Consider the following 14,320-nt stretch of genomic DNA (forward strand, 5'->3'; position numbering starts at 1 on the left):
GGAAGGATATTAGCTCAGAAAATACTGATGTGGAATCTGTATGGGTGGAGCTAAGAAACACCAAGCGGCAGAAAATGTTGGTGGGGGTTGTATAGACCCCCAAACAGCAGTGGTGATGTAGAGGATTGCATTAAACAGGAAATTAGAGCCGCATGCAATAAGGGCGCAACTGTAATTATGGATGACTTTAACCTAAATATAGATTGGACAAACCAAATTAGCATTAATACTGTAGAGGAGGAATTCCTGTAGTGCATACGTGATGGTTTTTTGGACTAATACGTTGAGGAACCAAGTTGGGAACTGGCCATCCTAGACTAGGTATTGTGTAATGAGAAAGGATTAGTTAACAATCTTGTTGTGCGGGGTCCCTTGGGGAAGAGCAACCATAACATGACAGAATTCTTCATTAAGATGGAGAGTGAGAGATTTGATTCCGAGACTAGGATCCTGAATCTAAATAAAGAAAACTATGAAGGTATGAGGCGTGAGTTGGTTATGATAGATTGGGGAACGTTACTTAAAGGGTTGACAGTGGATAGGCAATGGCTAGCATTTAAAGAGCACATGGATGAATTACAACAATTGTTCATTCCTGTCTGGCACAAAAATGAACCAGGAAGAGTGGCTCAACCATGGCTTACAAAAGAAATTTGGGATGGTATTAGATCCAAGGAGGAGAAATGTAAAATGGCCAGAACAAGCAGCAAACCTGAGGATTGGGACGAGTTTAGAATTCAGCAAAGGAGGACAAAGGGATTGATTAAGAAGGGGAAAATAGAGTATGAGAGTAAGCTGCAGGGAACATAAAAACTGACTGTAAAAGCTTCTATAGATATGTGAAGAGAAAAAGATTAGTGAAGACAAATGTGGGTCCCTTACAGTCAGAAACGGGGGAATTTATAATGGGAAACAAAAAAATGGCAGAACAATTAAATACATACTTTGGTTCTGTCCTCACAAAGGAGGACACAAATTACATCCTAGAAATGTTGGGGAACATAGGGTCTAGTAAGAAGGAGGAACTGTATGAAATCAGTATTCGTCAGGAAATGATGTTAGGTAAATTGATGGGATTGAAGGCAGATAATCTACATCCCAGAGTACTTAAGGAAGTGGCCCTAGAAATAGTAGATGCACTGCTGGTCATTTTTCAAAATTCTATAGACTCTGGAATAGTTCCAATGGATTGGAGGGTAGCTACTGTAACCCCACTATTTAAAAAAGGAGGTAGAGAGAAAACAGGGAATTATAGACCGGTTAGCCTGACATCAGTAGTGGGGAAAATGCTAGAGTCCATTACAAAAGATGTAATAGCAGAGCATTTGGAAAACAATGACAAGATCGGACAAAATCAACGTGGATTTACGAAAGGGAAATCATGCTTGACAAATCGACTGGAATTTTTTTAAGGATCTAACTAGTAGAATAGATAAGGGAGAACCAGTGGATGTGGTATATTTGGACTTTCAGAAGGCTTTTGCTAAGGTCCCACATAAGAGATTAGCGTGCAAAATTAAAGCACATGGGATTGGGGGTAAGGTACTGACATGGATAGAGAACTGGTTGGCAGACAGTAAACAAAGAGTAGGAATAAAGGGGTCTTTTTCCGAGTGGCAGGCAGTGACTAGTGGGGTACCACAGGGATCAGTGCTAGGATCCCACCTATTCACAATATATATTAATGATATAGATGAGAGAATTAAATGTAATATATCCAAGTTTGCAGACAACACAAAGCTGGATGGGAGTGTGAGCTGTGAGGAGGACGCAGAGAAGCTCCAGTGTGATTTGGACAGGTTGAGTGAGTGGGCAAATATTGGCAGATGCAGTATAATGTGGATAAATGTGATATCCACTTTGGTGGCAAAAACAGAAAGGCAGATTATTATCTGAATGGCGATAGATTGGGAAAGGGGGAGGTGCAGCGAGATCTGGGTGTCCTTGTGCACCAGTCGCTGAAAGTAAGCATGCAGGTGCAGCAGGCAGTTAAGAAGGCAAATGGTATGTTGGCCTTCATAGTGAGAGGATTCAAGTACAGGAGCAAGGATGTCTTGTTGCAATTATACAAGGCCTTGGTGAGATCACATCTGGAGTATTGTTTGCAGTTTTGGTCTCCTTATCTGAGGAAGGATGTTCTTGCTATAGAGGGAGTGCAGCAAAGGTTCACCAGACTGATTCCTGGGATGGCGGGACTGACATATGAAGAGAGATTGGATCGATTAGGCTTGTATTCACTAGAGTTTAGAAGAATGAGAGGGGATCTCATAAAAACCTACAAAATTCTAACAGGACTGGACAGACTAGATGCAGGAAGGATGTTCCCAACGGCGGGAGAGTCCAGGACCAGAGGTCACAGTCTAAGGATAAGGGGACCATTTAGGACCGAGATGAGGAGAGATCTCTTCACCCAGAGAGTGGTGAACCTGTGGCATTCTCTACCATGGAAACTGATAATACACGATCAGATATTCCAAATGACAACAAATGCCCTGCATGCCATAAAGTCTACAAATCCTGACTCGGCCTCATCAGCCATCTTCGGACTCACAGAAGACAATCATCCTCGTCTGCGAGGGATAGCCAATAAAAACATAAACACCAGCTGCACGTTACTGGAGAGGAAGCCCTTGTGGTTGATGAATACTCCTGCGTTTTTTTCTATGGGATCCTGGATTGCCTTGTGTGTGCAGTTGATGGCTCCCTGCACCCGTGGGAAGCCAGCCAGAGCTGCAGAGCTGAGGGGCCATTCATTCTGACTGGCATCATCACAGGCAAAGTTGACATAATTGTCAATCTTTTATCTGTAGGTATGTATAGTGCACTTGTGGATGGCACACTGGGAAATCCTGGTTAGGTCTGTGAGGAAGGATATTGAGAGCGATGGTCACTTTAACAGCCACTGGCAACACGTGGCCTACAAGTCCAGCAGGCAGCAAGTCTTCTAGGAGACTGCTGATGTCTGCCACCACCTGAGCTGGCATCCTGTGCTGCTGGTGTTCCGACATGGCAGGGAAACAGCCCAGGAAACCTGTGGACCTGACATTAAGTTCAAAATGACGCTCCAACAATGGTCTATAGAGCAATTAGCGTGTGGAAACTGACAATGCAGAAGTTGGTGGGTTGGAGCTGCCTTCCTGACACGCTATCAATGTTGCTATTTTTAACCCCCACCAACCTGCTCCCAAACCCACGTGCTCCAGCAGATTAACATTTAGTCCATAATCTCTTGGATAACTTCACATGGTTTTCTCCTTTCTTTCTTCTTTAGCCAATGTTGATCTATTCAGTATCCCATTTCATTGATTTCCTTTAGCACTTGTCTCCTGTCATGCCAATGCCAATCCTGTTTGTGCTGTTCTCTACCATTAATAAGTGAAAATACACTTCTCCTCAATTGCTCTTTGATTTTTTTTTATTTGTGCAGGGGATGTGGGGTCGTTGGCTATGCCAGCATTTAATGTCCATCCCTAATTGCCCTTCAGAAGGTGGTGGTGAGCTACCTTCCTGAACTGCTCCAGTCCTTGGGGGGTAGGTACGCCAACAGTGCTGTTAGGAAGAGAGTTCCAGAATTTTGACCCAGCGACAGTGAAGGAACGGCAATATAGTTCCAAGTCAGGATGGTGTGTGGCTTGGAGTGGAACTTGCAGGTGGTGGTGTACTCAGGCATCTCCTGCCCTTGTCCTAGATGGTAGAGGTCGCGGGTTTGGAAGGTGCTGTCGAAGGACCCTTGGTGAGTTGCTCCAATGCATCTTTTAGATGGTACACACTGCTGCCACTGTGCATCGGTGGTGGAGGGAGTGAATGTAGAAGGTGGTGGATGGGGTGCCAATCAAGCGGGCTGCTTTGTCCTGGATGGTGTCGAGCTTCTTGGCTGTTGATGGAGCTGCACCCATCTAGGCAAGTGGAGCATATTCCATCACATTCCTGACTTTGTGCCTTGTAGATGGTGGACAGGCATTGGTGAGTCAGGAGGTGAGTTACTCGCTGCAAAATTCCCAGCCTCTGACCTGCTCTTGTAGTCGCAGCATTTATGTGGCTGGTCCAGTTCAGTTTCTGGTCAATGGTGACCCCCCAGGCTGTTGATAGTGGGGGATTCGGCGATGGTATTACCATTGAATGTCAAGGGGAGGTAGTTAGATTCTCTCTTGTTTGAGATGGTCGTTGCTTGGCACTTGTGTTACTTGTCACTTATCAACCCAAGCATAAATATTGTCCAGGTCTTGTTGCATATGGACACAGGCTCCTTCACTATCTGTGGCGTTACGAATGGTGCTGAACATTGTGTAATCATCCACGTCTGACCTTATGATGGAGGGAAGGTCATTGATTAAGCAGCTGAAGATGGTTGTGCCTAGGACACTACCCTGAGGGACTCCTGCAGTAATGTCCTTGGACTGAGATGATTGACCTCCAACAACCACAACCATATATATTCCTTTCTACTAGGTATGACTCCAACCAGCTGAGAGTTTTCCTCCTGATTCCCATTGACTCTAGTTTTGCTAGGACTCCTTGATGCCACACTTGGTCAAATGCTGCCTTGATGTCAAGAGCAGTCACTCTCACCTCACCTCTGGATTTCAGCTCTTTTGACCATGTTTGGAACAAGGCTGTAATGAGGTCAGGAGCTGAGAGGCCCTGGCGGAACCCAAACTGAGCATCAGTGAGCAGGTTATTGCTAAGCAAGTGCCACTTGATAGCAATGTTGACTACCCCTTCCATCACTTTGCTGATGATCAGGAGTAGACTGATTGGGCAGTAATTGGCTGGGTTGGATTTGTCCTGCTTTTTGTGCACAGGACATACTTGGGCAATTTTTCACATTGCCGGGTTGATGCCAGTGTTGTAGCTGTACTAGAACAGTTTTGTTAGGGACGCAGCTAGTTCTGGAGCACAAATCTTCAGTACTATTGCCAGAATGTTGTCAGGGCCCCTGGCCTTTGCAGTATCCACTGTCTTCAGCCGTTTCTTGATATCACGTGGAGTGAATCGGATTGGCTGAGGATTGGCTTCTGTGATGCTGGGGAGCTCAGGAGGATGCCGAGATGGATCACCTACTCAGCACTTCTGGCTGAAGATGGATGCAAATGCTTCAGCCTTGTCTTTTGCACTGATGTGTTAGGATCCCCCATCGTGAAGATTGGGGATGTTTGTGGAGCCTCCTCTTCTTGTCAGTTATTTAATTGTTCATCACCATTCAGGACTGAATATGGCAGGACTGCAGAGTTTAGTTCTGATCTGTTGGTTGTGGGATCGCTTAGCCATGTCTATTGCATGCTGCTTCCGCTGTTTGGCATGCAGGTAGTCCTGTGTTGTAGCTTCACCAGGCTGACACCTCATTTTTAGGTGTGCCTGGTGCTGCTCCTGGCATGTCATCCTGCACTCTTCATTGAACTAAAGTTGGTCCCCAAGCTTGATGGTAATGGTTGAGTGGGGGATATGCCAGGCCATGAAGTTACAGATTGTGGTTGAATACAGCTCTACTGCTGACCACAGTGCCTCATGGATTCCCTGTTTTAAGTTGTTAAATCTGTTCGAAATCTGTTCGAAATCTATCCCATTTAGCACGGTGGTAGTGCCACACAACACAATGGTGGGTACCCTCAGTGTGAAGACGGGACTTAGTCTCCACAAGGAATGTGCAGTGGTCACTCCTACCAATACTGTCATGATCAGATGCATCTGCGACAGGTAGATAGATCAGTGAGGACGAGATCATGTTGGTTCCCACACCACCTGCCGCAGACCCAGTCTAGCAGCTATGTCCTTTAGGACTCGGCCAGCTCGTTCAGTAGTGGTGCTACCGAGCCACTCTTGGTGATAGACATTGAAGTCCCCCACCCAGAGTACATTTTTATGCCCTTGTTACCCTCAGTGCTTCTTCCAATTGGTCTTCAACATGGAGAAGCACTGGTTTATCAGCTGAGGAGGTGCAGTAGGTGGTAATCAGCAGCAGGTTTCCTTGCCCATGTTTGACTTGATGCCATGAGGCTTCATGGGGTCCAGAGTCAAAGTTGAGGACTCCCAGGACAACTCTCTCCCGACTATATACCACTGTGCCACCACCTCGGTGGGTCTGTCCTGTCGGTGGGATAGGATATACCCAGGGATGGTGATGGTGGTGTCTAGGACATTGTCTGCAAGGTATGATTTGGTAAGTCGTATGACTATGTCAGACTGTTGCTTGACTAGTCTGTGGGACAGCACTCCCAATTTTGGCACAAGCCTCCAGATGTTAGCAAGGAGGACTTTGCAGGGTCAACAGGGCTGGGTTTGCCGTTGTCATTTCCGGTGCCTAGGTGTATGCCAGGTGATCCGTCCAGTTTCATTCCTTTTCTTGGAACCTATAGCGGTTTGATACTACTGAGTGGCTTGCTAGACCATTTCAGAGGACATTTAAGAATCAACCACATTGCTGTGGGGCAGGAGTCAAATGTAGGCCAGACCAGGTAGGGACAGCAGATTTCCCTCCCGAAAGGACATTAGTAAACCAGATGGGTTTTTACAACAATTGACAATGGTTTCATAATCACCACTAGACTGGCTTTTTAAAAAATTCCTGATTTATTAATTGAATTCAAATTCCACCATCTACAGTGGTGGGATTCGAACCCATGTCCCCATGCTGTAAGGTATTTGGATAGCTCTTGTATTTTTGTTATGCTGTGAGGCATTTGTTAATATCTTCTGCATTTCTGTTCATAAGTAAAATATAACTAGTTGTGGTGTGGACCAGCGTGTGGAGTTCACCCGGTGCTAAAAATGTGAAGGCGAAGGACATCGGGATGAAGGGAGAAGAATTCTGATCATCGCTGGGGTTCATATTGGGCTTTTTAAAAATAAAAGACAATGTAACTGAACAAGGACCCCCACATACACACACACAGACAGGCAAGCCAGGACATTCCACTGATGTGGTTGATTGGACTGTTAAAATATCAAACAGCCTGTCGACAACGAAACTCATGGACAATGGCCTTTTTGAATTATGTGTGAATGGTTTCCTTCTTGCCTTATCTATGTGTGGTGGTGATATGCACCTAAGAACTCCCCCTGCTGAGAGCAGAATATTATCACATGCAGGTCTAGGGTGGAATTGATAAGGCACTGAAACTCAATCGCATGACCCAATTCAAAACATTACCTTATATGTCACAGGACCAGGGTCAGAAAGGGGTATAAAGCCACAGCTCACAAGGACATTGTTGCTGCAGGCGGGAAGCGTGACTTGGTCAGTTGCAGGAAGTCGTGCGGGAGAAGTCGTCCAGTGGACCTTGCCACCCGGGAATGAACTCCTGTACACGGGTCTACTAAGCTATTGGTGTTGTAAGTATATACTATTGCTTGGTGAGTGAATAAAGATCGTCCACATAAAGTGGAAATTGTATCCAAAGTCTGTTTCGTGAGATTGATAGTAAGGGGTCGGGACCTTAAAGGGAAGTGAGACCCCCTTTTTAAGAGTCTTACACAGAGCATTAGCCTGGGGCTGTGTTACTAGTCTAGTGACATTACCACTACGCCACTGTCTTCCCAAACCATACATTTACCTTGCCCAAAATGGTACAGATTTATTTTTACTGAGAATCCTAGGTGAAAGGCCAAAGCTCATCTACCAACATTGCAAAGGCAAAAGATGGAGCAAAGACACTAAAGATTATGTGACAACAAGTTTGATTTTAAAATCATGTGGATTCTTGGAGGAAGCTAAGACTGAGGGAGGTAAGCATATCATCTTCCTGAGTTGCAGAAAAGAATGAATTGATGAATGTATGCTGAATGTCAATAGCACAGTGAGGATTCAACATTGGATGGTGCATGGAGGCTAGTTGGCAGAAGAACAAAAAGTTCAAATGAACAATAATTATAGTATTGATAAAAGAAAGCAACACAAAAATTATGGATGAAAAGAGGTCAATGGTCATTGGATTGTTTATCAGAAATATATTTTTGACCTTATCCTAGATATCCACCAATTACATATCAATACAGCGACTAGGAGATGTACAACAGCAGCCCAAGATTTGCTCCCTTTCCCTGATTTTAAATTCCTCCTTGTGAGGAATTATCTGGCTTCTGTTCAGGACCCAATGTTGGAGGCATACGTAAAACACATAGCTCTGAATGCAAGGGAGCGGGGTACTTTATGTCCACAATTCTGTGGCACAACAGATTAATGTACTAATAGCCTACATCAACATGCCATCCAGGAGTGGACAATTATGTTGTCAAATTTTACAATAAAAGTTGCCACAAAAGTTTTAGCAATTTTAATTATGGACTAAATAGAATCATTTTAATGCTAATGTTTGATTTGTGAAGAGTACCAACCATAAAAATAAGATCATCAATCCATCGCCCGATCTGGTTCACTTCTATTTTCCCGAGCCATGGACTCTGGTAAAGCTCATTTACTACGGTATATTTGATGTCTGCAACTGCTGTATTTGTAATGGCGAAAGGCACACAAAGCCACTAGTCAGGAAAACAAAATTAAATAATTGCAATTTACTCCTGTTTTGCCTGCATAGTCCACATATTCAGAGAGTCACCAATACACTTTTTATATATGATTCTTTTGTCAAACAGCCAGAGACATTTTATGGCATTTTAAATGCAGTAAAATGGTGCAATGCAATCTACAAACTATGGTTATCAGTTTGATGGGCACTTAGGTCAATGTAACTCTGTAGCTGTGAAGCAAATTGTAATTCTTTATTGAGATGTCATTTTTGGACTGTTATTTTTAATACTTTATATAACTAAGTTCAAAATAAATCCCGTTGTGTTTCCTGTCAATCATGTTCTAATCATTTTCGTACTTTGATCTGGTCTTTAATTAAGAAAATGGGGTCAGTTTATACAAGGTGTCAAACACAGTGGCTAAGCACAGTTTAAGACTGTTCCTCCTGCACTTTCACATTAGCAATCTACAGTGGACTCTTGGTAACACATTGTCCCCAGAAAGCTACAGGGTGTGATCACAACGTTTATGGGGTCAGCAGGAAGACACCTAATTTCGACAGGACTATTATGGGTTGATCTCTGGGGCACATCTGCCCCATGCTGCAAAAATCTACAGCTTGACAATTTGGGGGCTCCATGGCTCTTCTGAGATCCCAGCAACCTTTACTTTGGACTCCGTTATAAAGGGGGTTAATACAGATTTTAGTTTTTAAAAATTGTCCTTTCTTTGGGGTTCAGGCTACTCCCTTGTCGAGACTCTCAGTAGGATCCATTTGCAACCATCCAATGGCTAGTCCACTTGATTGCACGCAGTATACTGACTTCCAATCTTCTGGCATAGGGAGTTCTTCCCCAGGCTCAACTCCTGGGGCCACCCCTTGAAGTGATTGGCTTTGTAAGAGGTGAGTAGAGGTTGATTAAGGAATCCCACAATTGGCCGGTACCTGGCACAATTGGGTTCCACTCTCTTTCCAGTGGTTCTATTGGACTCCTTCTGCGGTTATAGCAGGAGTTCAGTGGAATCTCTAAAGGGCATTCAAAGTCACTGTATTTAAGTAATCTAGAATAAGACAGCATCCCTGTTATTCATTTCCTGAAATTTGCCATGGTTTGGCTGATTATCAAACATCATTGTCAACTGCATATCGCAACTGAAAAATTATAAGATAACATTAACAGGATTGATTGTAAAAGCATACTTCAAAGAGAATCGAAGAGAACTTGTTCTTTTAACATGACTGCAGAGAATGAGAGAATGTGTAATAAGCGTGTCAGTTTGGAAAGGGTTTTGCAACCAAGTCTATGCTGGACGGTGGAGTTTTGGGAGAGATTATCAAAACAGCAGATTATTTCTGCTGGAGAAAAATGGTTAGCAATTTGAAAGTTTATTGAACTTTTTATGGTGCATGTTTGAAAATATTTGTGCTGTAATATCTATTTACCCAAGAGTCTGAATATGAACCTTATATAAACTAACATGTCAGAGTTATGATCAATTCTGAGTTAGATACCCTTCACTTCAAAATTTTCTGTACCTTTAAAGTTGGGCTGCACACTAATCACATGTTGAACATTGAAAATATATGTTGGGCTGAATTTTACGCCGCCCCAGCGGATTAGTTGGTGGCGTGGGGGCGGCGTAAAATTGAGTGGGAGGCTGCAGGAGGCCTACCCGTCCTGCTCCCGCCTCCGGTCAACTTTACGGCGGTTGGGTGGGGGGGGGAGAACGGCCTGCCCGCCCGAGGCCAATCAAGGCCCTTAAGTGGCCACTTAAAACGGCCACTTAAGGGCCCTCGCCTGCCACCACGGGTATTTTACCCATGACAAGTGAGCGTGCTGGGGACGTGAAAGGCCGCCCAGTGATAGCCGCCAGCCTTTCCGCGCCCCGGGGGGTGGCCACAGTAGTCAGGCACAGGGTGCCCGATTGAGGGCTGCCCCCACCTCCCAACCCACCCATGGGACCCAAGACGCCCCCCTCCCCTGAAACTACCATTCCAACCTCACCATGGAAGGACCAATCCCCCTGGTGAGGCAACCCCTACTTATCTCATCTTCACGATCCATGGCGTTGGCTGGGCTGCAGTCCCAGCAGTGGCCACCGCTCCTGGTGGCGCTGCTGGGACTAAGAGCTGCCAGCCCGCTGATTGGCCGGCAGCTCAGTGAGTTGGGACCTCCTCCCTCAAGTGGGTGGAACTCCTGCCTTGGGACAATTAAAGCTCGGGGACCCGTAAAATGCAGGATCCCCAGGCTAGGCGGAAGCAGGTTTGCCACTGACGTGAAAGTCGGTGGCGAATTCCCATCTGCCTAAGGTAAGATCCAGCCTGTTAGCTTTTCTAAAGTACGTAAAATGGTCTAAGACTATTGGAGAATATTAAGATGTATGGAATAAGGAGGAAGGGTAGTAAATTGGATTAAAAGCTTGTTGGAAGAGACAAAACAGAGAGTAGGAGTTAAGGGTGGTTTCTTGGAGTGGTTGGAAGTGGGTAATAGTGCCCTCACCAAATTCACTTCTGAGACTACTGATGTTCACTATGTGTATCAATAATTTGGATATAGTTCTGGAGGAAGCAGATGATACTAAAATAAGCATCAGTAAATAATTATGAGGACCAAAGGAAACTGCAAGGGCATTATGATAAAATGGTGGAATGGGCAAGAAAGTAAAAGATGGAATGCAAAAATGTGAGGTGTGTTACTTTGATTTCTAAAGTAAAAGTTAATAATTATACTTTGGGGAAAAGCTGGGTCATATGGAAGAGCAGAGGGACCTGGGAGTTCAGACTCATAAGACCTTAAAAGCAGTGCCTCTGGTGGCAAAAAAACGAATGAAAAACTGGGTTTTATTGAAACAGATATAGAATATAAAAGTCAAGATTTAATGGTATGTATGCAACCTTAGTAAAACCACAGTCAGAGTACTATGTGCAGTTTTGGTCTCCACACTCAATGAAATATATTGAAGGAATCGAAAAATTAACGGCGAGAAATCAATGGATACTGCACATATGAGGAAATACAAATAAAAGGACGTTAGAAATGAAGGTTGGATAGAACTGAGGAGATTTTGGAATGATTTGATAAAAGTTTTTAAAATTATGACAAGATGAGACAGAGTAGATACAACCAGATACTTTCCAGTGGTTGAAGAGTTTACAATAAGGGGACATAGATATAAGATTAAATGTAAGAGATTAAGAATTGAGAACAGGAGAAACCTTTCTACACAGAAGGTTGTGAATCTGTGGAATGAGCAATCAGAGTTAGCGATTGAAGCAGGGACCATGTGAACATTTAAGAATAGGTTATATAGGTGGTTTAAGGAAAGGTGAATAAAGGGAAATGGGAAAAGGGCAGGCACGTGTGGAGGATAAATATGGAAAACAGAATGGTTAGGAGAAACAGATAGTTTCCATATTGTAATCGCTATATAATTGTATGTCACATATATGTGTAGTACATCAATATAGCTTGGTGATAATGACAACCCATTTATCATTTGAAGGACTAGGGAATAATTAGAAAGGCCTAATTAAACGATCTATGGATGAATTGTCTGAAGGAAAATCTATACTATATCCTCTGACAGGTTCCCCACTTTCAGGAGTCATCAGAATAGATAGGCTTAGATCTGCTTTTTGATTGTTATCTAGGTAAAAGTGTGTCAGCACTGGATTTCCACCTACAACACAGATGACCAATTTTCTGGTCACTACAAAGTCCCTGAAAAATGATTACTATGTCAATTATTTCCTTCTAAAAATTATAGATGTCTGCTAAAGAATGAAATCAAAGGTTATACACAGATAGAAATAGATAAAACTGACATAAACAGTTGAGGCTGTGATGCCACGAGAATGACATGAAAGAAAAGAGAAAGAAGAAGGAAAGAAGTAAGCACCTTATCTACACCATGGATTATTTCCCACTATTGCCCATTTTTGAAAAACAGATCCTGCTGGCTTCGTATCTTTTGCACATTTCACTTTTCAAAGCCAGTGCATGTTCAGTGAAGTCAGTTTTTCTACATAACAGACTGTTTAAAACTGTTCCAAATGAGCAGCCTGTGCTTTACACAGGCAGTCCTGGGAGTGGAGCTCAATAGTTTTCTGGGAGGGATTTGAGTTTTCAGTTACTTGAGCTTCTGTGTATTCTGAATTATATTTTCATGCAAACAATGGAAAAAATGTCACATTTAACTTTTTTAAAAGTTCTATAAATTGCAGTTTCACGAAACAGCTATATTTCCACAGAATGATATTTCATCTTTTCCACATAGTTCTTCATAGTTGACATGAAATAGAGGAAGGTGAGTAAATAATCTCTGAGCCTGAAGTTTCCTCAATGGCTGCAATTGGAAAATTGTGTTTAAAATGCACTTGACACTGTACCTGTCTGCCCAAAGTGAAATTTCACCCATGTTTCTCTGCAAGCTAATTAACATAAGACCAAGCTTAAAATCTCCTATGAATTTGTGCAATCAACCAGCATAATCGAGTGTAATCGATTCACAACTGGAGCAGAGCCAATGGAGTTTCAAGGTGCAAGGGTGGATTAGTACAAAAGGTGAGGGAAAAAATTACTTCTGAGGGAGGTTGAAGACTGCTAATTTCCCTGGCCTGCAAATTTTTGGAGTATTTGATTTAAATCACTCAGTACAGATTCTGATGTATTTTTATTTTTCCCTCCCTGCAGAGGAATAACCTGAAAATGATTTAGACGTGAATCTTGGAGATGTGATCAGTAAGTTCGCAGATGAGATGAAAATTGATAGTGTCGTAAATAGTGAAGAGGAAAGCCTTAGATTACAGGACGATATAGATGGGCTGGTAAGATGGGTGGAGCAGTGGCAAATGGAATTTAATCCTGAGAAGTGTGAGGTGATGCATTTTGGGAGGATTAACAAGGCAAGGGAATATACAATGGATGGTCGGACCCTAGGAAGTAAAGAGGGTCAGAGGGACCTTGGTGTACTTTTCCATAGATCACTGAAGGCAGCAGCACAGGTAGATAAGGTGGTTAGGAAGGCATATGGGATACTTTCCTTTATTAGCCGAGGCATAGAATATAAGAGCAGGGAGGTTATGATGGAGCTATATAAAACGCTCATTAAGCCGTAGCTGGAGTACTGTGTATAGTTCTGGGCACCACACTTTAGGAAGGATGTGATTGCACTGGAGAGGGTGCAGAGGAGATTCACCAGGATGTTGCCTGGGCTGGAGCATTTTAGCTATGAAGAGAGACTGGGTAGGCTGGGGTTGTTTTCCTTAGAGTAGAGAAGGCTGAGGGGGGACCTGATTGAGGTATACAAAATTATGAGGGGCATAGATAGAGTAGATAGGAAGAAACTTTTTCCTTTAGCGGAATTGTCAATAACCAAGAGGCATAGATTTAAGGTAAGGGGCAGGAGGTTTGGAGGGGATTTGAGGAAAAACATTTTCATCCAGTGGGTGGTTGGAATCTGGAACACACTGCCTGAAAGGGTGATAGAGGCAGGAACCCTCAGAACATTTAAGAAGTATTTAGTTGAGCACTTGAAACGCCATAGCACACACTATGGGCCAAGTGTTGAAAAATGAGATTAGAATAGCTAGGTGCTTGCTGGCCGGCACGGACATGATGGGCCAAAGGGCCTGTTTCTGTACTGTATAACTCTATGACTCTATGAAAATGAGCCATGCTTCAAGTTTTTTATTAAATGCACGATTTCTGCAGCAGAAGGGCAGACATGAGGCTTTAATTCACTTCTAGTCAACTGATTTACACTGGATTCATATGACAATGGATGCCTGTTAACCTAAGAACCTGAGCACAATGTAATGAAACTGCCACCCCTCCCCCCTCCCCCACCAAACAT

At 43.4% G+C, this 14,320-nt stretch overlaps 1 protein-coding gene and 1 long non-coding RNA gene across 4 annotated transcripts in view; one reads left to right on the forward strand and one right to left on the reverse strand.

The window, feature by feature from the left end:
- LOC137371425 (uncharacterized) overlaps positions 1-14,320 on the forward strand; it is an 84,059-nt gene that overhangs the window by 65,456 nt on the left and 4,283 nt on the right. The window contains exon 2 of the long non-coding RNA XR_010975222.1: positions 7,162-7,329. This is a non-coding gene — a long non-coding RNA (uncharacterized lncRNA). The remainder of the gene's footprint in view (positions 1-7,161; positions 7,330-14,320) is intronic.
- Positions 1-14,320, reverse strand: part of LOC137371423 (high affinity choline transporter 1-like) — a 59,526-nt gene that overhangs the window by 24,861 nt on the left and 20,345 nt on the right. For 2 of the 3 annotated variants that reach the window (XM_068034002.1, XM_068034001.1), the window contains one exon: positions 8,332-8,475. The exons of the other annotated variant lie outside the window; for it this stretch is intronic. In XM_068034002.1, coding sequence (XP_067890103.1) covers positions 8,332-8,475 — 144 coding nt within the window. The remainder of the gene's footprint in view (positions 1-8,331; positions 8,476-14,320) is intronic. 3 annotated transcript variants of the gene reach the window in all.

Source organism: Heterodontus francisci, chromosome 6 (genome assembly GCF_036365525.1).
Source record: "Heterodontus francisci isolate sHetFra1 chromosome 6, sHetFra1.hap1, whole genome shotgun sequence".
In the NCBI taxonomy this organism is placed as follows: domain Eukaryota; kingdom Metazoa; phylum Chordata; class Chondrichthyes; order Heterodontiformes; family Heterodontidae; genus Heterodontus; species Heterodontus francisci.